General features: G+C 39.0%; 1 protein-coding gene across 1 annotated transcript in view; it reads right to left on the bottom strand.

Annotated features, from left to right (window-relative positions):
* Positions 1 to 21,088, bottom strand: part of LOC103358259 (cryptochrome-1-like) — a 42,975-nt gene extending 21,887 nt beyond the window's left edge. The window contains exons 1-4 of the mRNA XM_008283154.1: positions 20,941 to 21,088; positions 16,472 to 16,635; positions 834 to 942; positions 521 to 663 (exon numbers count right to left, since the gene is read on the bottom strand). Of these exons, the coding sequence (XP_008281376.1) occupies positions 521 to 663; positions 834 to 942; positions 16,472 to 16,629 (410 nt within the window). The 5' untranslated portion in view covers positions 16,630 to 16,635; positions 20,941 to 21,088. The remainder of the gene's footprint in view (positions 1 to 520; positions 664 to 833; positions 943 to 16,471; positions 16,636 to 20,940) is intronic.
* Positions 21,089 to 23,497: the final 2,409 nt, after the last annotated feature.

The raw sequence follows: 23,497 nt of genomic DNA, 5'->3' as shown, positions 1-23,497 counted from the left end.
TCAATTTCAACTTATTTCAGTCACAGCTGTTTTTTTCCTTCTTTAATGGGAGGGTATGAATACATTTGAGACAACTGAAAGTCTGCCGATTTGTGAAGAACTTTCTTTAGCATCGAATGCCACTGGCTAATTCAGACCTGCTTTACCCATCATAAAAAAAAAAATATGGCAAAAGTGGGTGTCTTGAAACCATGAATTCATTTTAAATGAGTGACAAGGAAGAACTCTTTGGAGTCAGAAGTCACATTTGTAAAAACACATTTTTGATCTTTCCTTGGAAATGTTTCAATACAGGAGCCTATCACCAATCAATCACAATATATTGGGTACGAGTGTCAACCCTAAACAGAAAACAGTTTTTTTCCAGTACCGGTGAATAAAATGAAGCATGACAAACGATGACAGAATGTATAGAAAACAAGACTCGTCTTGGTGCGCGAAGGTTTACCCGTTACAAAACAACTGAACACTGTGGATGCGTTTACAGTTTAGTTTGTGTGTGTCTTGTTCTGTTTCTCACTTGTCCAGGTCGTAGAGGGTGTGCGATATTTTGACGATGACCTCCACCCCCGCCTCCATGGCCAGCTTCTTGATGGCAGCGTCTCTCTCTTTCCCGAATGGCTCAGAATCATATTCAAAGGTCAGTCGAGAGATCTTCCACTCCTGAGACAAAGAGGGGGTAAATTATATTTTTTCTTCTCCAAAATTTCCACTTTTGTTTATCTGATCAACATGTAGTGATATTCAATTTACACTAAAGATAAACAGTTTGATGAACAGCTTTGTTTAAATGAGGCTGTCAGAAGTGCTGTTGATTTTCTTTCAGTGCCGACCTTAAAAAGCCGCGGGAACACGTTGGCTGGTTGGCCCCTGATGACAAAAAGGCGAGAGTTGAGCTTCCGAAGGCTGGCATCCAGATCCTCCAAACACTGGAGGAGGAACCTGATGGGGGAGATGCGGCAAAAGGAACAAAATGAAATATTGATCGACCGATTACACTCGACTTTGCTCCGTCTGCTGAACCTGCTGAACCTGCTGAACCCCAGAACCCAGCGGCAGATTTTAAAAAGGCCTTGTATTGTCACAAAATCACACCAAGACATTTTGAACTTTCCCACGGACATTGAACTACCCATCTGTCACATGTTGGGAAACTTAAATAAACCTAAGCTTAAAGTTGTTCATCAAAAATGTCATCAAAATCACCAACACTTTGCCACAGACAGTAACTCCAACAGGAATCCCCGCCCAAAAAAAGAAAAAAGTGCCCCTCTTGGCACAATTGGTGGCCGAGCTGTGACATTGCAGTGAAAAATGAGCCCACAGTGGGTAAAAAAAACGACTTTGCCACTTGGTTTGACTCAGATCTTTCCCTTTGTTGCTTTTTTTTTTTTCCCCCGCCATTCGCAGTTGTTTGTTTTGCACTAACTTGACGTCAGACTATAAAAAGCTCTGACAACAAAAGAACATCACCTTGATTTCTATGGTAACTGTGTTGGAATAGCCTATGGTAAAAATAGAACATGAAACGAGTCTGTGTGTGTTTTAATGACGCAGCTGACCACCCAGTGAGAACAGAGTTTCCAGACATGTTTGAAGCTCTAATGAATCTGCGAGCATCAGAACAAAAACAAAATCCCCAAAACTATCAAAATATTAATCCACCTCTGAAATGGAAAACAGAAATGAAAAAGGTCTGTCGCTTTTGGTAACTCCAGGACGAATGTGCAATTTTAGTCACGTTACATTAACATTTCCATTAGTGTATGCTTGACATACTGTGTTTTCATTTCAATGAATTATGAGACACTGTGGGCTTGTGTCTGAAATGTTAAGAGCGAGCTTTGCCTCTGAAGAGCTGTCGGAAGGTCATTTGTGACGCACACTTTCAGCTGCCATTTGAACAGACCTATCACACAGTGGGCTCTGACTTTCCAGATGATGCAGGGTGACCCTTTAGTCTGTGTGTTAAAATATATCTTACCGAGAGTAGTTTGTATTTTACATCCTGCTATTAGTTTTACTTTTCTAAATGAAGAAAAAATAGATCAGTATAGTTTTTACCTTTTTTTTAAAAAACTTAGACTGTCTTAAATCTAGTTTTGTTGCGTTACTATGTCAGCTTTAAATCCTTCTCAGTCCCGTATACTGCTTCACATCAAATATCTGACTTGGCTTCTAGATTATTTTAGCACAACTAAGTGGCTTTATTTATTCAACAGAAGTCTAGTGTGCATCAATCGTTATGTATTCTGAAACATGAAATAGTGTCAAACTGGAAAGACCGTCCCTCAACAGAGGTGGAGGTCTGAGGCATCATCTCTCACCTCAGTCCTAAGATCTCTCCCCAGGAAGATGAGCTGCATTCACACCTAACCACAAAAGACCCTAACGAACCCCTTTGTGGCAAAGGGGAGCACTACCGACTCGCATAACAAGGGGGAGGAGCAACAACCCCCAGCTGAAACCGAAACTCAGGTGTTAATGGCTCCTTAGGATGTAAGTATCTGGAACTCCCAACGAGTCAGTCAGAACTGACGAAGCCTCTTGGATGAGAGGTGAAAAGTCTTCAAAGAAACTTAAGCAAGTCCGGTTGCTATGATTAATCTACCAGAATAACCATGACCTGGATGACTGAGACTCTTCGCAGACATGTTGCTACGCACTTTGGGAAGAACGCCCTTCGACTGGTGAGGGAGTACGAAAGGACTTCCAGAAAACTTGCAGACTACAGGAATCATCTTCATTTCAACCTGAGATGCAGACAGCACAACATAATCCCGACTAGGATCCACAGTGAAAGGCGACGGAGCAGAAAGAATCCACCAGAGGGCGCAGAAGCAGCTGCTCAATGAATAAGTGAGACAGGTCCATTTCACCATTGATGCACTTAGAAAAACAAGATGCATGAGAAACTGTCAGCACTTTTACCTACCTAGGGACATTTTAGACGGAGTTTCTAATTCAGATATCAGCTGCCACATTAAATTGATTTCTTATACATTTACCATCTTAACCCTAAATTTGTAATTATAGAATAATTTGTAACTATAATGTTAAGTCCTGCACCTCTAAGAAAACGACATAACCATGGCTTGCAGTACAAAAATTTAAAAAACGGCTTTTTGTGGAGGTGCATTTGTCATCAATACTGGAAGGAAGTAAAAAAAAAGGTTCCTCTACATACTATAAATATTTCATTATATTTATTTTTATTTTTTCTTGCATACTTGTCTGCTCTGTGCATACACATCCTAATTCAGCCCCCCCAAAAAAAACATCCCTGAATTTTTGCAGTTTTTTAGAGAGGCACACAATTTCACGTCTTTTACAGAATCTGGTCAAAGCAAACAGCTTTTTTTTTTTTTTTTAGATGAGACATATAGAACAAGGCAATTTTAATGAAATATCTCAAATTTAAGCTTAGATCTGGTTAATTTTACCAACTTAAAGGCATTTCACAGATGACTAGTTCAAGGGCTGTTGAAAAGTCCTGTGAAATTTTGGCCATTTTGTAAAGACAACATGTCTTTCAATCTTGGTTTTGGGGTTCAGAGGAATAACTGGAAGAAATGTGATGATGATGAACAGCAAGTATGACTGATTACGAGTGAAACAAAAATCCCTTCCATACTTAAAACTGTACATGTTAACTACCCTTAAGGAGTCGGTGCAGCCTCTCTATTTACAACTACATCTCACTCAAACCTTTACAATTGGATTAATCAGGTGACAGGCTCACCTTCTGTTTTTATCCAGATGTCTGGTTTCCATTCACAGAAGACTACAGTACATTCATAGAGTTAACTGCACCGTAGCCATCTGCCACTTACACCTGTACAACTGTTCACTAATATGTGAGATAACTTGGGTGTACACATTTTTTTCCATCATTGCATCGATACCTATAATCCAACTATTATATGAATTATGTTTGAAATATGCTGCTTTGTATAACTACTGCTTTTATCTTTGGTACTTTAAGTACACCTTGATGCGAGTGCTACTTTCATGAAATACCTTTTTTTTTTTTTAAATGCATACCTTTATTTGGCATATCTACACCGTGGTATTGGTACTTTAAATCAAATAAAAGATCTGAAAGGTTGGGGTATTGCAGAATGTCGCAAGCTGTTACTCTCTAAGTGCAATATTTAAACACTGACTATACTATTGTATTGGCCTGGGTATGTTTGGTACTGATGTGAGTGTGTGATGTTTCAGAATGTTGTGTGACTCAGTGATCGGATGCTGTTGTGTGAGTGATGAACATTGTTTCAGTTATTTATTCTCTTTTTCTATGAGTCCTGAATGTGCACCTTTATTTCGTTGTACACGCATGTACAATGACAATAAAGTGTCTTGAATCTTGATCGTTATCTTCCATTTTCTCCAATCCAGCTTTAGGATACACATTCAATTGTAGTTCAAAGTAAAAAAACATTTTCAACTTGTGCATCTTGACTAACTTGGCATTATTGACACACTTTCATCTCTTTGCATTCTTAACATCAATCTGAAGTTTCCACTTTATCACTGAGAAAGAAAGTCTGTTTTGCAAAACCAAAGGCCTTTTGATAGCACAACATTTCTGTATGTTATGAATTATTCCATGTTCTACAGAGAAATATGTATTTATTTTCTATTTGACTATGGAAATAGCAAAGGCAGTGTCTTGTCCTGCTCGCTACAAACACTTCTTTGATGGCAGGCTGCCTGATATTACATTGAAATTTCCTACCCAACAGTACAGCCAAACTGTTTTTGGGTCAGAGTCTGTGAGTTAATGTTTCCTTGGCTTGTGGACGAGGAAAGTATTCTCACTGAATTCCGATCTAAATTATCCAAAGCTTTAAAGGTTAAGCAAGCATCGTCAGAACACTCTCATGTGTCATCTTTGCAAGTTCTTACTGATTTTAATACTTTTAAACTATTGTTTCTTTTAGGTAGTTGTATCTCAGTTGCACTCCAGCTGCAGACATTGATGGTGAACTAATTACCATGAATTTATTACCATGGTTACCATCGTTTCAAGCGATGGTTGCCATAGCGTTTCAAGAAAAACTGCCTCAGTTTTCTCGTCTCGATGCATCTGCAGGCCACAATACCACAATTCCAATAACACAAAAACTGGAGCATGGTACATTAAGTAGTACATGTGGCTTTAGATGCACATCAGATGAGTTCAAGAGCAGTGCAAAGTTTATCGACAATTTTTTTTACAAATCTTTTCACAGATCAAAGAATTTTTTTTACAAATCTCACTACACTTTTACAGTTTTACTACAATAATACCACCATATGAGTTCCTTCCATTAGCCTTACTTCTAGCCATGGCTGTGCTGTTTCCATAGAGGTGCAGGACTTTATATTCCAGTGAAAAATGCACAAACACAGAACAGACACAACTGATATGAGAACCTGAGAGACTATCAAGATTCTTCCAAAAGGATCCTTATCATGTTGTGTTATTTCTCAGTGTGCTTCCATCTCTTTCTGCATCCACAATCTGTATGTTTGGCCTATAAAAAAATGCAATGCTTCCTAACCAACAAACAGCAGCACCAGTCTAGACTGTGTTTCAGTTCTGTCTGACCCGCAGTCCTGATTTATTAGTGGAATCAGGCAGAGATCGTGGGACAAAGCAGACAGTTGGCGAGCCAAACAGACTGCCAGGCAGCGACATGATGTTCTGCTCAGTTCTGCTCCCTCCTGTCTGACCTCGTTGGCCTAATCACTAAACCAGAAGAGGGCTCGCTCACGGGCAAAGCTCCGTTTGCTCTCAATCCGCACACGGGCAGAAGTCGTGCACGTTTAAAGCACGTGCTTGTGTGTGTGTGAGTGTGCGCGCGTGAGTTCGGCACGTTTAGCGAGCGTGTCGATGCTTTCATAACTGACCGTCTGGGTGAGCCTTTTTGTCGGCCGGTTCAACAATAAGAAGCTTATTATCAACTTCGTCTTATCCGGTGGTGTTTTCAAAAGCCAAACCACTCGTGTAAATATTCTTAAAATTAGTATCTTTGTGTTCTTCTGGTTTTCTCATTTATATTGTATATATAGTGTATATACCTCACCTCTTTAATTTCTAGTTGTGTTTTCTTGCTTTTCTTTCTGTCACTTTGCTGCTGTGATGTTGCAAATTTCCCGTTGTGGGATTAATAAAGGATATTCTATTCTATTTATAATTCAAACAAATGCACAATCAGCATTAAAAAAAAAACAACACAACTAAGGCCGAATAAGCACAAAAGTCATAATAAGCACCTGACACTAAGGCTGCAAAGTCTGCTAGTGGTACGAAAGAGTTTATGGCTTTTTGAGGCCGATGCCCATTCTGATATTTGGCAAAAAAATAAAAAATTGATAACTGATTAATCGGCTGATTAATTTAAAAATAATGAATAAAACGGATTCTTTTTTGGTCCCTTAATGCTTACACCAACAAAAATAAGAATCACAGGCAGAACATTTTCCTGTTTTACACTTTGTCCTTCAGTATTTGTTTAACTTTACAACAGAGAGGAATTTCAAGTGCAAAAACATGCAACAAAGCATTAAACATAATATGCATCAGTAAGAAAAAACAGATTTCCAAACTAATTTGTCTGTAATGTGGGGTGTTTTATTTTAAATTTGCATTGTGCATTTTTCTTTTTATGCAGCATGAATATAGCTACCAGTTGTACTGATGAATTTATCTTTAGGTTTAGGCCACAGGTGTATGCTGTATATAAGCAACATCATGAGTGAGGTTACTGCAAAACATTGTTTATGCAGCCCTCTGATGTTCTCAAAGACTGTGCTGTGTTTAAAGTTAATGAGAATAAGTTAATAAAAATGTAAGTTGAATAAGTTGGTTAAAAAGTTTAAAAAGCTGTTTTCTGTAGTTCTCTGAAAAGCCGTCAGAGTGAGGCTCTATGCGTTCTTGTGGTTTCAGAATTTGCGTCAGAGTGAGTAATCTCACCGCTATACGTCTGTAAGCTATCCTAACTCTTCGTCATCAATGTGAGCCAAGTTTGACTTGTTTACAACAAGCAGTAGCAGAAACGTAGCTTTCGTGGTGTTGCTGAAGTGTTTTTTTTACACGCGTTTGCCTTGGAGAATATTTGTCTTTTTACAAAATCAAATTGTACAAAATGAATGTACAAAAGCGACTGTGACATGTGACAGCACACTGTTTTACTGTTTTACTGTTTTAGGGGCAGCTGTGGCTCAGGTGGTAGAGCGAGTCGGTCGATGATCGGAAGGTCGGCGGTTTGATTCCTGTAACCTGTTTCATGGTCATTGTGTCCTTAGGCAAGACACTTCACCCACCTTGCCTGGTGTGAATGCGTATGAATGGATTGTTTGAGGTGGTGGTCGGAGGGCCCGTAGGCGCAGAATGGCAGCCAGGCCTCTGTCAGCTGTGGCTACAATCGTAGCTACCACCACCAGAATGAATGTGTGTGTGAATGAATAATTAACAGTGTAAAGCGTCTCTGAGTGTCTAGAAAAGCGCTATATAAATCTGATCAATTATTATTAATATTATTTACGAGAAATTAAGAATATATTGACTATTAATCAGCAAAACCCCGGCCGATTATGAGTATTTTGAAAAGGGCTATAATCGGCCGATTTAAATCGGCCAGCCAATAAATTGGTGGGGCCCTACTTATCATATTTCTATGACATTGTACAAATTTTGTCAAACTCTGACAAGAAAATAATACTTTTTAACAACACAAAAAAATGAAAATAATGGAGGACTGATGGTGATGCATTTTAAGTTCTATTTTCTATCAACAGCTAAATGTGACTGACCTTGTTCACAGCTAAATTAAAAAAACAACAACAACACTGAAATCTAGTTCAAAATACAAAGAGACTCAGCAATCAGTAACAGTGTGATGACATAACAAATGGTTTTGCGGTTACACTGCTGCATGTTTTTGCACGTCCTCAACACCTGAAGCAGCACAGAAAACCAGTGAAGGCCTCAGTCTAAGTTACAGTGACACATAAACATGGATCAACTTTTAGAAATTGTCAGTGCATCTGAAATAAAACTATGCAACTGAGCCATTGGTTTAGAAATACTGAAGTCAGGAGTCTAAAGTTTATTTCGCTTTAGAAACATTTTCATTTAAAAAAAAAAAAAAAAAGGTGTTTATTCAAATAGTTGCTTCAAAGACATTAAAGCATTTCTGGTGTAGAAAAAAAAATCTATGCCTTTTTAATTTTTAGCCTCTTAGCCAAGAGTTCACAGAATTCAAACTTCTCAGGTTACTTTCACCCTCAGATTCACAGTTCATTCAGGGAATGACTGCTACAACACTACAACAGCCCTGAACTGAGCCCAAACTGACCCTACAATCAACTCAAATGTGAAAAGGAAATGCAACATCATGACCAGATGATTTATTAAGAAAGCCTGATAGCTTATTTCTCTGCTTTCAGTAACACAGTCATCAACAGTTGGTCTAGAAAGCTTATCTATTTCTTATTATCACTCATTCTTCCTTCTATCTCAGAAAACAAAAGCCATTTAAATAATAGTGAGAGAAGCTCAGGCTGAGGTGTTACCGACTGTTATCTGTGTGCGTACATGCGTGTGCTCGTGAGTGCACACGTGCAATGGATCAGCATGTATGCCCTTGTGCACTCATGCAAATCTTTTTGTATGTGAGCCCAAACAAACATGCATGTATGTGTGCACGCGCACTGATTAGAAATGTGCATGTGTTCATGTGCGCGCATAACAGCACAAGTGCGAGTTTCCCCATTCGAGCGACTCTGTTTGTGTCTGCGTTGCTGAGTTCGCTACTTCCTCATGATGTTTCTGGCTGCCTTCGAGTTTCAGTTTGTGCGTGTGTGTGTGTGTGTGTGTGTGTGTGTGTGTGTGTGTGTGTGTGTGTGTGTGTGTGTGTGTGCGTGTGACGCCAGTCCTTATATAACTGTTCTGGCCTACATCCGTCAGAACAGACACACTCTACTTCGACCGCACCACGACACAATCCCTTAGCCTAGTAACCTCATTTCTGGCCTTGTGCACACACATACACACAAACACTGAGAAGGACACACTCGCGCATTCGTCCTCTCCCTTTCTCAGCATACAGAAAAATAACCATCGAGCCGTCGAGGTGAGTCAGAAGCAAGAAACCTTGAGAAAAATGAAATATGTTTTCTGACTTCAGCATATAAAAGCCTGTCAAAGTCAACGCTGGTGTTTTCAATAGAAAAGTTTCTGTTGTTTAACTAGTCTGACCCTGCAAGCCTAAGAACAGGCAAAGTAAAAAACAAAAAAACAACAACACACCATTAAAACATGAAACAACTTGGTTAACTTTAGGTTTTACTGCATACCTTCAGGACACATGTTGCACTTGAGGCTGACAAATACTGGGTTAGAGTTTGATGGAGTTTTGCAAAGTTTCCAAATCATCCGGGGGAAATGATTGGTTGAATATTTTGGCAAAGTTTCATGTGCCTCGAGCACTCTACTGCCTCCATCTGGTCAAAGTTGGAGGTGCGTTTATACACATAACTTCTGAACCATATCTGAGTTTCAAAAATGACGTTTGATTTCTTGGATCATGCCATGTTATAAGTAGCCTGTTATAAATGTTAATAATTAAGTGATTAGTTTCAGCTAATGATTTAATTCATAAAAAGAAATTTAACTGATGAGGCAGATAGCGAAGAACATGCATGTCAGGAAATAGATTTTCTGTAGTACCTGGTTGCACCACTAGATGGAGCCTAGCAAACTGAGGAGGCGGTATCGCTGCAGACAGTTCTGTGTTGGTAAGCAGAGGGCATTGTGGGGGGCGGTAAACTTAAATTAAGTAAAAGTTTTAATTTAGGTTTATATGCCTACTGGCCAGAGCTCGCATATTCACAGCTGTGGTAAGCAAAGACAATGTTCCTGTTGCCCAACAACACACGCTGTGTGAACACAGCCTACAGCAAATGTGAATGGCATGCCACAGATGAGTAGTTCAAGGACTGTAGGAAAGTTCAAAGTCCAGCGATTCTTTCAGTTTTTATGGTAGCTGGCTCTGATAAAAGATGACACATTGGCCATTTTTTAAAATGAACATGCCGTTCAAACTCACTGGCGGGTTCAGAAGGTTAAATGAGATACTTGCGAGAAAAATATGACATGTGCACTTGCTGCAGTGGAATTACAAATTTCTTATGAATGGAATTGTTGTTCTGCTATATTATTACCAACAGGTATGACTCTCTATTAATACTATACGGTAAAATAACAAGTTTTCCCTGGATGAAGGCATCAAATCAATGTAACCCTCTACTGTGCGGGTGTGAGTGCTGGTAATGCAACACAGAGTGGCAGCAGGATCAAGAAAACAGTCCTGCGTGGGGTTCTATTACAAACCTACCTTTTTGTTATTCTTTCAAGTGCAGCGGGAGAACTTTGCACTGGCAAAGCTCCCCTTGACCATCTCAAATTCTAAGCCTCTACTATTTATTTGACTGATGAGAATCGTCTTTTCTGTGTCTCACGGGCAGAAACAAAAACACTGCTTTCACAACCACATTCTCCACTTTGGCCTCTGGGAAGCAGAAAGTGTTTCAGAACAGTCGTGTTCGACATCAAACAACAGAAGGCTGTTTGTAATTCACAGAACTGAACTGAGCTCATTCATACAGACATGAGTAAATTCTAGGCTATCCTCAGAACAATGGTGTCTGCTGAGAAATTATACAACTGCAGAAACTACCGTGCATTTAAAACTTGAGGTGAAAATTATATCAGGTCCTATGATTTTTGGCAAATGAATGTTAGTTATTACTGTATAACGGACAACAAACAAGCAAACTGAGATGAGACTCAACGAAACTCAAATCTAACTGTTGAAAATCAAATTTTTTCACCATTTTTTCTGCAGCTTAGCTTTCAAAGCATGATATGTCAAAAATACTTAAATATACCTAAAAGTATGTGGATTTTGAGACCTTTAGCGAGGTGGCATTGTGCAAAAAGAAAGTGCAGTCAAGTCTGTTAAGGGATTGGCATTCCTGCATTCCAATAAACTGACTGATTCACAAGGCAGGGCTCAACACAAAAGATCATTTCGTCATTTTTAAAAAATCTTTGGCTCTTGCACTTTGGGCCGCTGGCAGGGAAGGACGTCAGTTGTGTTCAAAGTGAAAGGACAGCTGGTGACCTTGGTCGGAGGTAAAGAAAAATCGCATGTTACTCAGATCGTGCGTATTAGCAGATAACGAATGACGACCGGTGTTCTTTCACATGTATAATGCGCCGTGTGGTTGTCGTTTATCTTTGCCCGTACCGCCGCTGTCTTGCAGCAGCGTGCATCCACTGGGTAACAGGCCATGCGGGAAAGCGTCCTCACAAGTAGGTCACGATCACATAACCGCTCAGAGGTTTCATGCACTGGCACACTAACCTACATCTTTTAGAGACGTTTCTCACATGTTTCCTGTAAATGTGAAAAACAATTGATTATTCTTACTTTCGCTGATTGTTGCGCTGACTCCCACTCTCTGCACTCCTATGTAATATATCACCACAGCGTGAACACACCGAGTATGTCTTCCATCTGTTGCCTGCTTTCCTTTAGCCATTTAAGCTATCCAGGGAATTATTTGTCATCTAACCCTTTTTTTTGTGTGTATTTCAATCACCGAGTAAATATGTCTTGCTTAATTTTGTGAGGACATCAGTTTGAGATATCAGTAAAGATCAATAAAACAGACCTTGTTTGTCACACACAGAAGCAGAACCTACATCTTGAAGCGTTCTCTCCAATTTCAGCAGATGGTTATCGGTTAATCATCTGGTGTTTACGTGAGATGCTTCAAAACAGAGTATATGGGTCAAGAAAGCCCAGAGGTGCAGAGAATCAATGAGAAAACAAGCACAAGCACCCACAATTTACATCCAAAAAAACTTGCAGGCATTAAAAACAACCAGATAAGTAATTTAACCCTCTGAACAAGAAAAAGAAGAGACTAGTTTGAAAGGTACGCTTTTAAAAAAACAAAAAAAACAAGAAGAAATTGTAAAAACACAAAAACCTTTTTGTTTTTTTAAATCATCAGATTTTCAACTTCCTAAACTAAACCAAATCTGCGCTCATAATCATAATAAATCATCAAAATCAGTTTAATCTACATGTTTAGTTTTTAAAAAATTGCCAAAAATTAACCGTTTGCCCTTAACTTTCTGTACATTTTCATTTTCTACGGTGTGTCTTTGCGCGCACTTTTCATATATTATTTTGTTTTGACCCACGTGCGCCCTGTCCTGCCTTATATTTGATCTAGATTTTATGTTCTACCTGTCAAAGCACTTTGTGATTTGTTGGTCTTAAAGGTGCTATACAAATAAAGTTATTGTTATAAACAGCTACTGTGAAAAAACAAAAAAATATCTTGCTAAACTAAATTTACTATGACCAACAGTCATGTGACAAAAATGCAGCAGCTTTTAGACGTAACAGCAGCCTGTGTTTACACAGAAAGCAGAAAAAGATGAAAGAAACAACATTTGAAATGGAAGCAGTAAAATATTGTTTATATGTAGAGTCAATGCTGGTAACATTGGTGGGCGGTTATCCTAGTCTTCTCACTCTTCATAATGGTGAGATCAGATATAAGGGAACAGACGGCAACAATCAAAGTCTAATTACAAAATTATACAAATTATCATCAGTTCACTACCATTGATTTTGACTCACTAGTGGTTCATTCACAAGACGGGATGGTCCCGGGAGCATTCTAATCCCAGTGCGACAGAACCTATGAGACATTTTAAGTCGCAGTTTAAGGTAAAAATAACAGGGGTAATTGGATGCTGCTCTGCTGAATACAGACCTGCAGGTGTCACGGCAGCTGTGCAAGCTACACTGCCACTGTGTCTGAACCTATGTTGACTATTAGTGCTGCAGACATATGCTAGGCCTAATCTGAGTGCAGTTTGTGCTTCTAAACGTGGGACAAGCCAAATGATGGTGTAAAGAATTATAAATTTTACACCACATGGACATGAAAACATGTTTGTATGAAGAGATCAGCGAGCTCCGTTCTGGTTGATGTGTCTTAATTGTAATCTGAGTGCCTTGTTTTGTGACCCGTGATGCAGCTCTCCAGCCTCTCGCAGATAAACGATGATTTTGTTTTTTTTAGCCTTGATCTGACAGCTGTGTGTTTGTTGTACGTCACTGCCTCAGCCCAGATAAGTGGGCCACATTCTGCAATTTTCACTGCAACTGGAAAAAAAAACAATGCCCTTCTTTTCTTCAAACCAAAAGTCTCAACAGCATAAACTTTACACTTTAGATTCCACGTTCCCTGAACTGAACCCTGTACAGCACTAAATAAATATGAGCTCTACTGCTTTTATTCCAAAGTGCTACCGAATCATTTAAAATTGCCTCGAGATATGTTTATTTAATGTGGCCTTACTCAACTTTGCCGGGTCTCACTTATGAGTCCATTAAAAAGTCATGCCCCATAGGCAGGCACAAAAAACCCTACAAGAAAACAATACAGAAATATGCATCTTAAATCCCACTGAGGATGGAAAAGTTTAGCAAGATTTTAAATGTGTCATATAAAGTGTTGTACAGATGTATTTAAAATCATGCCATTGATAACAAGATCTGAATGTGATGCAATAACACGCGAATAAATACAGACTATACAGACTAACATCACATCACACAGCTAGAGACACATCGGATATGTGATGCTGAAACCCCAATGAACCGGTTACAGATTTAAAAAAAAAAAACACATTAGATGCTACTTCTGTTTTAAGTTCTGTGGTGATTTTCCTTTTAGTGCTGCCTGAAACCTCTTTGGGAGGATGCCTCCAAGTCCTCCATGCATAAAAAACCTCTGTAACGTGGAAGAATGTTTTGCATTACCTTCCGAATCATATAAATGGTCTAGTCCAGGTATAACAGACTGTCGGTAAAGGGAAACACTGCAGATAAATCCTTAAATACATCAGTGGCTCAACTACAACAATTATACGACAAATATTTAGGGACTTTTGACTGAAATCTGCTGAACTGCGGGCTGTGTTTCACATAAATATGGAAACAACTTGAACATTTTAGTGGTTAAACGTCTATAGCATGGAGATTCAGCATTTTTTCCGAGTATGGGTGACACATGGGTGGGAACTCGGAAAAATGTTGTACATCTTAATATAAGTAGTTTTTAGTTTAGTTTTTAGTTTTTTTACATTGTCGTACAAAAAATAATCATTTCATTTTTGTGCTTTTTTTAAAAAACTGATTTGCAGCAATGTAGCTACGTCACACCGTACAAGAGACATTTTATTTTACAGGTTTACTTTATGTAGCAGCACACATGTAGAAATGAGGCAGGAGAAAATAAAGAAATCCAGAAAGTGATTTGGATACGCTGACAAAAATAAAGATATGGATTTTCTTAGCCTACAAATTATGTTTTGGAATCTGATGAAGCAACACGTGCGTCACTGATGTGCATTTCCTGACTAGACACGGCCACCGCCGCTGATCTGTTTACATTTTTAGTATCACAATCAGCTGGATATCACTGGGTCACTGCCCTCTGTATTGACTGGTCTGTGCAAGGACTACAAATAGAACTTCAAAGCAAAAACGGGCCAGCAAGCAATGAACGCCTGGAGTGACATCCTTCGATGCTATACAAACAGTCTCAGTGCTCACGTGAGCGCACACGCATCGGGTCCAGCTTTATCTGGCAAGACACACACACACATACACACAGAGTTTACACACCATTTATCCCAAGGTCTGGTACATCTATTCCACTAACCTACTTCCAAGTGCTCTCACACCCCTGCAGCCTTCTTGGTTTGAGGATGGACAGACCCCTGCTGGAACCTACTCATCCAGCCACTGAGCCGTACATCTACCTGACCTCTATGATGGGGATTATGTGAGCAGAGGCCAAAACAACGGTCACCCTGTGGCTATGAAACCAGCTAAGCAGGTGCCTATAGGTAACAGCTGTAAATCCTTATTTACTTGATGTGTTAATATTAAACACTTAAGGGCAACAAAAAAAGGCTTAACAACAGGTTTCCATTATCTGGATGTATTTCATCTCAGTCATGTAGCAGCAAAAGACAAGACTGAAAGGCAATAGTTTAAACCCCACTTAACAAAACCTTTTCAAATCTGAACACCTTACATACAATAACTCAAGCTTCTACAGTAGAGAAATGCTGACATCATGTTGTGTGTTGATGCATTGCAGCTCTGTGGTTTCCAATTCCCCCTCCTTTCTCCTCCCAGTAAGGCAGCTCCTTTTATGACTCACAGCTTCCAGCAGCTCCACAGTAGCTGACTGGCTGCAATCATTATTATCATACAAAAGAAATAAAACTCTGTGCAGGTCACAATCCCTGAGTTGACGGCAGTTTTGCGATGAGAAAAGATGTCACAAAAGTGTGAGTGGTGTTGTGATGATTTTGAGGTCAGTGTACGTTACAAAAGCTCATATTAACTCCCGTTTTTTTTTGGTTTTATCTTTATTGATGGTATTGCACGTGCTGAATCCATATAACAGGCTGCAACTAAGAATTATCAGCTCAGCGTTTAATCTTGTCAATATTTCGCCGGAAAAGACGATAAAATACCTCTGAAATGTCCCAAGAGCACAAAAGCTATCAAAAACAAACAAGTCTGAAATCCAAAGACATGCAGTTGAACATCAGAAAAACTGAGGAAAATTGTCTGCCATACTTTCTTCCTCTCTGCTCTTTGTAAAACACAGCGTGCAGTTCATGTGAAATGTCCCTGAACTGTCACCGAAGACTTCTTTGCTGCGCCGAGAAGCACAGAATTTCTTTTTCTTTTTTTACAGGATCTGAAACAGTTTATTCTACAGGTTTGATTTTAAAATCTGAGAAAAGAAAAGAAGAACGATCCGCACACGTTCTTCTTGTCTTTTCTCATTTTTGACATTTTGCAATCCAGCACCCAACCCAGTGGGCCTCGGGGATGTGCGTGCCTTTCCTTCTTTTGATTTTAAAATCTGCCAAAGATAAAGTGACTTTGATGAAATATCCTAATTTTTAGCTTAGATTTGGTTACGTTTCGAATTACCAAATTGCATATCACAGATGAGTGATGCAGGAACTGTGGGAAAGATTCTGATAAAGGGCGTAATTTTGGCGATTTTGTAAACACATTTCTTTCAAGTTAAAACAGAAGGATATTTATTTGCAGGTCTGAAAAGAAAACGCTAGAGGACCTGTGAACCTGTGATAATTTTTCATGTTGCAAAATAGATTTTCCTCTTATTTTCCTGTCTTCTAAATCTCACCCACCCTCATGTTTTTGATGCGTGTCTGCATGGGGGTTGGCGAGGTCAAGTTTAGAGGACACGACTTTGTAAAACCGTTGCGTAATATGATATCAAGCCAACTATCAAACCAAAATAAAGACAGAAAGAAAAGAAACCGCTGTCTTACCTCCACCTGTTGACTCCTACGTTGGAGGAACCGGCAAACCACGGGTCCAGGAAGTAAACGCAGCGCACTGTGCCCGCCCCCCGGACCGCCTCCCGTAGTGCAGGGTTGTCGTGGAGACGGAGGCCCTTGCGGAACCAGTGGATGGAATTTGGGGCCATTTTACTCTGAACGAAAGAAAAGACGAAGAAGATTGACCGAGCTGCTCGAACTCAACAGCGAAGCGCTGGAAATGACTGAATGGTGGCAAAATGTTTCATTTGTCAAATTGAATGAAGATGACAGCAGTGTTTGTACAAAGCAAAATGTGATGCTGCCACCTGCTTCTTCGTTTCCTTTCTTTCTTTTACAGTGCAATAACTGCTCGTACAAAACTGAATGCCTCCCAGCAGGAGAGATAAGTGATGCATCCAAGTGGTATCAGCTGCCAACAGCGCGGGAGGTGCTGAGAATAGAACAAGACTTTCTGTGCTTTCTATTGCTGGCAGAATCATTTTTAGGTATTTGTCCGAGAAGGGAAACCAACAGTGAAGCGAAGCTCAACATAAGTGCAAAATAATGTATTTTTTTAATCCATATGAATCGAATACTTTTGGGCTTTGGTCAGACAAAAGTTGGAAATGTGACCTTTGGCTCTGTGAACTTTTAGATTTTATTACTTCAAGGTAAAATAAAAAGGAATGGCCTGCATGCGCTGTGGTGGCTCGGCTGGCTGAGACACAAACAATGACCCTGGTTCAAATCCAGCTTTGGACCTTTTTGTTGCTCTTATCTGTACTTTCCAGTCTTTCCTGTCTTTCAGCTATGTTTTATATAGGCAAAAATCCATACAATTATCCAAACAAAGAAAAACTGACGAGGGCTTTGTATAAAACAAACATATTGTGGCTAGTGAGGAGCCTCTGTGGCTGTTTCTTGGTTTGCTCAGCCCGGCGACAAATTTGTGATTCATTTCTTTCTTTATTCATACAACACAAATTTCACATGCAGCAAAAGCAGGATGAAGCCCAATTTGTGTAAAAATGTTATTATATGTAATCTAAGAAAGAAACTATGCAAACTACTGCAAAGCATGATTTACCATAACAGCAATGAAGGATGAAGCTTTCTGTGAAATTGTCAGCGTGCTAACATGCAACCTGAATGCGTGACGCAAAGTTAGTGGATGACTGATTAGATTGGCAGATAGTCAGAGAGAACAAAACTGAATAGTGTCAAATAGGGTCAAAAGCCTCACCATGGACACGACATTAAAACATTAATACTCTGTCAGTGCAACAGGTGACACTTTGGAATATACCTGCAAAATACAGGTCAACTTTTACTGCCATTTTGTGTCTACCAGGTATTGCATTTGTAAGCCCTTGTGAGGACTTTGTCTTAAACCAATTTTTGTTGTTTTTTTTTTTCCTTCTACAAAAGCCATATACTCTACATTCAGTCGTCTATATGAGGAAGCGTGCCTCCAGACACCGATATGGATTTCAGGAGCTGGCTGGTAAACTGAGCAGCTGATAGCATTGGAAGAAAGACAGAATGTTCCTGACAGACAGGCAGGCGCAGACTCATTTAAATGGCTAATTTGCTGGGTGGCAGGCTGACGTTTAGCTCGCCTGGAGCTTCTTTCACTAAGATACTGCTACTCTGCGTGTGCATGACTGACTGAATGAGTCAGAACTTCAATGAAACCTTGTTGGTCAGCAGGCTCCATTCAAAATCGTATAAAAACACTCGCATAAACACTAACGAGTACAGACGCAGGCAAACTGTACATTGTGTTCCCTGATCCAACCGCTTCTCAGTACATGCGTCTCACTTCAGAGGTTTTTGATTTTACAAATAAGGACCAGATATGAACAGCAGCATTAAACTGGATTTAAGCAGCACCCGTTCACTGAAGCAGGTAAATGACGAGAATCGAGTAAGAGCAGCATCAAAAATGTTGTTTTATGGGCTTGAAAGTTCCACCTAGATCATGTGATGACATCTGAACCAACTCTGTTTGCTAATGAAGACTACAAAAGCAGAAAGCTTTAGTAAATGCACGCATTGTGTTAAGATTATTTTTGTCAAACTACTTTGCCTAAGGTCAGGAACAAACTGTCCTGCCAAGACAACACATATATGCGCTCAGAACTGAATGCCAGGGAAGCGTTCTCACATTCACCAGGACATCGAACACAATGCTACCCTGATATCAGTTTTACGCAACTTTTATGGACGTTTCTCTGGGGTGGAGTGTCCAAGTTGATTGGTTGACTGGTTAGTCAATATGCTCTCATCAACCAAATTCTCATTAGCCAGTGTCTCTTTCATGAGGAGAAATCCAACCATCGACAACTTTCAAAAGGATTAATGCATTATTTTTGGCAGCAGGGGAATCGGACTACCTGTGAACGCCCCCACGATTTCACAACTTTGAACTCGCCCGATGCAACAGAGACTGACTGGGTCTAACTTATTTCACGTTTAGTGAACATTTACTCCGAATCAACTCCAAACTATGTCACAGATTGTCGCAGTTTGTACATTATTGCTCAACAACCAACATGCCAGATCACCTAGAAACAGCAGGCTAGCTTGTCTGCATTACATTTCTCAATAGTTCTTGTGCTGTCACCAGTTGATATAATTTTGTCAGACTTTGTATGAATCTGGGCCAATGCACGACGGTCTACTCCAAGTCATTTCAGTATAAATGACTCAGTATGTAGCACATATCAGCTTGTTAGGCTTGTTTAGAATTCATTTAGGCTAATAAGTAGCAGGTAAGTGCGGTCGCTCATGTAGTTAATCTATAGATAGCGTGACTGAAATATTGGTTGAAGATTTCCTTCAGTTGTCCACCATTTCTCTAAAATGTAACCCCACATATCGAGTATCTTTGGAAACTAAGATTTGAAATAAAGTTCAGCGAGTTTGGAAAATGTTTTAATATTGACTGGCCAACTGGGAAGACAGTAGAAGAAAGCAATCAGTGGGAAATTTGTGAATTAAGGTTAATTAACGGTATAAATTGACTTTGAGAAGTTAAGACCTTTAATTATTTTTCTCACAGTGGAACTGGGTCACACCTGAAATCCACTTTACTTTGCATCGATCCAGCTGCCTCCCTCTATGAAGTGCCTTAAAAATTCAAAAATTAGATGTGCACGGTGGATCAATTCATCCGTAGTCACAGTGATCCATTAATAAACCATGCACAGTATGATTGGCGACCTTGTATACAACTCTTGCTGCACTTTAAAAGCTCTTCGCTGGACCAAACCAAGTTTTACTCAGTAAGGTTTAAAGAGGGTTGTAGGGGGGATTCTAGCATTGATTTAAATAAAGGAAACGTTATTTATTTGGCAAAACAAAAGTAGAACAGTTGAAAGTCGGTTTGTTCAGAGAGCCTATTTTCGAAACTGACATGTCTCCAAAGCATCCGTTACTACATGTTGCATGATCTTTGATGAACGTGGTTTACCACAAGACCTGATCATTGCAACCTAAAAATAAATAAATAAACATAATGAATCACGATTTCTGCCACAGTCCTAATTCTTACAGTGTGACATCTAGAAATTTTGCGCCGTTAGTTTTTCTGGCGAGATGACCCAACAGACGGAGCCCAGATTTTAGGGGAGCCTCGGTGACGCGAAAACCATTTGTCATCAGTATCTTATCTGCAATTCACAAATAAATCTACTCCAGTTACAATGCCATGCAGAATAAATGCATTTTTATTTTCTTTTTTTAAAAAACATGGTGGCTGTATTTAATTATGAGAATATAACATTAACAGATCATATTATAATAAATTAAATTATTTAAGGCTATGTGTGTGTGAAAATAGGTGGTAATGGAAAAAACTGATTGCAGGCTTGTGATTGTTCGGTAATTGGGACAATAACAAATATCAATAGTGATAAAAAGAAAAAGAAAAAATCCTAAGGAAATTAAGGAGTATTTCACAATCTTGCAATCAAAACATTAAATCAATACAGAACAAAAAACACCAATTTCTCACATTAAAATCAACTTATTATGGTTTGATTATATATTTTACATTTATACACTTTACAATGCTGCACAATAATATGCAAAAGGCTTTTATAAAAGTGGGGTTTGTTGCTAAAATCCAAGTGTCAAGTCACTCTGATGGCTCCTATGACTTCTCCAAATGGAAATTAGGTCACACCGTCTATATGGAACACTCTATCCACCTTATGTGAATTCAGTTTTGTTCACATTACAAGCGAACAACAGCACAAACAGTGCCCAGAGAAGCATCTGGGAGTTTTAGCAAGTCTCGAAAAAATGTAAATCTGTCTTCAACTTCAAGTCGTCGCAAAGGAAATAACATTTACGTCTCGCAAAACGGGGTCACCAGAGCGATGCTTATGTAACTAGTGGCGCTGTTTATAGAAGTACACCCGCGTTCCTTTTAAAACAAACCCCGAAAAAAGCGGTCAAAAGAGCCGACTTACCTTGTGCTGCCTCCCCGGAGGTTGTATTTATGTCAAGCCCAAAGAACGTAGCATTTCTTCCCTCGGTTCTGGTGCTCTGGGTAGTGTTTTCAGCCGGGTCAGTGGCCGCTACCGGCGGATCTCTGTTGTCTCCCTTTACCTGCTGCTGCACTACTTTGTTTCATAAGAGTTTGGCTCACTGCGCATGTTCCGTCCTCTTATCCTCATCTCGTGCTGCGTTCACGGCGCTGAGGGCACAGAGAAACACAACACAAGCTCCTGTTGCTGAAAGCGTCAACAATGTCAATAATAAAGTTATGGTTGCGCTGCCAATTAGTCAGTTTTGATTTATGTAAGTGATGCAGTTTTTTCTTACATATTTCTACAACAGTGGAGACGGTTGGATACATTTTAAGTATGTGAAATATTGCACTATAGGAACCTCAAGATTTTATTTTGTGCGGTAAATTAACACTATATAATATTGCAGTATTTTGGTTTAATTAAAACCCTCAAGTATGTTCACCTATTACATAGTATTGTAGAGTCTAAGTCTCAATAAATAATTTAGTTATGTACATTCGTATTTTATGTAATATTATAAGGTCTGAATCCAAATATTTAGATTTGTCAGGTGAAGCTGTTTTTTTGTATATGATATTTTTAGGGCCCTGGTCCTACAGTGAATATCTATATTAGATTTTTTATTTCATGTAATGTTGTGGGCTCTTAACCATAATATTAAAGTCACGTAAAGGTGCATTTTGTGCAGTATTATAGAGTCGTAACTGTAGTATTTGCGTTTCTCAGGTACATGTGCGTATTAAGTTATATTGTAGGCTCTTAACTCTAATGTTTAAATTATCCAGGTATGTATATATAATTATTTTTTTATGTATTTTAAATATTTTTATCATTTCATTTTTTTTGACTGTTGTCTTATTTATGTGTTGTGTTTATGTCTTTGTGTCTTGTGTTTATTTATTTTTTTGTTTAATTCCTTTTGCTCTGTAAAACCTTTTGTGTTTCATTTGTTTGAAAAGTATTGTACATATATAGTCTGATTGATTGATTGATTGATTGTTTTTTTTGTTTTTTTAACTGAGTCTTTGTGAACGATAATCTAACGTCAATTAAATCAGAATCTATTTCTGTCCCACGGCACCAGAACGCATCACCAGCTCTGTCGAACGTGAAGAGCGACGTGCTTCGAAACAAACGTTCCCATTGGTCAGTTTGAAGTCACGTGACATATAGCGGGTCACGTTTAAGTGGCATGGAAATGCGGAAGTCCATTCATACGGCTGCAGCCAGCGGGAGCAGCAGTTCAGGCTGAGACTGCGAGAAGAGAAAGCTTCATAATGTTGTTCTTTCAGGACAAGCTGCTGTTTTAGTGAATGCATCACCTAATGGATAAAGTGGCCATTATTTACTTAAGGTTGTTCTTATTTTAAAATGATGCAGACGGTGCCAAAAACGACACTTTATTCATAAACACATTATATCAGTTTATTCTTGTAAATCAACTCTCAAACCTATTTTCTTTACACTCACTTAAGTGTCACTTAAATGTCGCCCCTTTATTACTTATTAGACTTTTGATTGCTCATTGCAGTATAGAATATTTTAGATTCTTAACATTAACATTTGACTGAGCCAGGTAAATCAGTATTTTATATAATATTGTAGTGTCTTAATCTTAACAATATAACCTGTCAGGTAAAATCTCTTACATGTCTTCTAGAGAGCAATTTGGCTAGAGTGCTTTAAAAAAAAAACAGTGAGTTGACTTTGTTATTAAGGTTTAATTACTTTCATTATTTTATTTGTATTTAATAATTACGACACATTGCATTTTTCAATCTTTTTTTTAACTTATAACATTATTTCTTGCTGTGTTGCCTTCTGTGTATCCTGCTTTGCACTTTGTAAATCCTTGTTGCCCTTACTACATGATTCATTCTTCCAAGGTGAGCGGTATGAGACAATCACTGGTGGCCTATTTATTTATATCACAAGTTAATGTTACTACATGTTAGCTCTCAGTGTGTATTAGCCGGGTTTAGTGACAAGCAAACAGCAGGTACATCCTGGGCAGTCGCCAGCGCTCATGGAGTCACATCGTCCGAATTTACCCTGTGTGAAGATGTGGGAGGAGCTCAGAGGCTGATTCTTGTGAGGCGACACTGCCGACAGCCTTATTCTTTCATGCCTCTGTCTTTTAGTAGCAGTGTTAAACCATAGTTTTTACTCCATGAAGTATGCAGACCACTTCACTTTTTGGAGATACTGTGTTGCAATAATAAAAAAAAGAAACTTTACAATTCTATGCAAATGTATTACAGTTCTGACTTTAACTGTTCATACAGAAGTGATTTTTGTTTGTTTGTTTGTTTGATTATTGGCAACAAATTTTGAACTGGTGGACCAAGTACAAATTGCAAACATAGAGATTATAACTTCACTGTAATTTTATTTTTTTTTATATTTACATTCCTGGGGCTGCAAGGTGGTGCAGTTGGTAGCACTGTTGCCTCGCAGCAAGAAGGCTGCCAGTTCGCATCCCGGTGGGGGCACC

This window comes from Stegastes partitus, unplaced genomic scaffold, assembly GCF_000690725.1.
Source record: "Stegastes partitus isolate 25-593 unplaced genomic scaffold, Stegastes_partitus-1.0.2 Scaffold299, whole genome shotgun sequence".
NCBI lineage: Eukaryota > Metazoa > Chordata > Actinopteri > Pomacentridae > Stegastes > Stegastes partitus.
The sequence above is the reverse complement of the archived record's forward strand: the minus strand, read 5'-3'. Positions and strand labels throughout refer to the sequence as shown.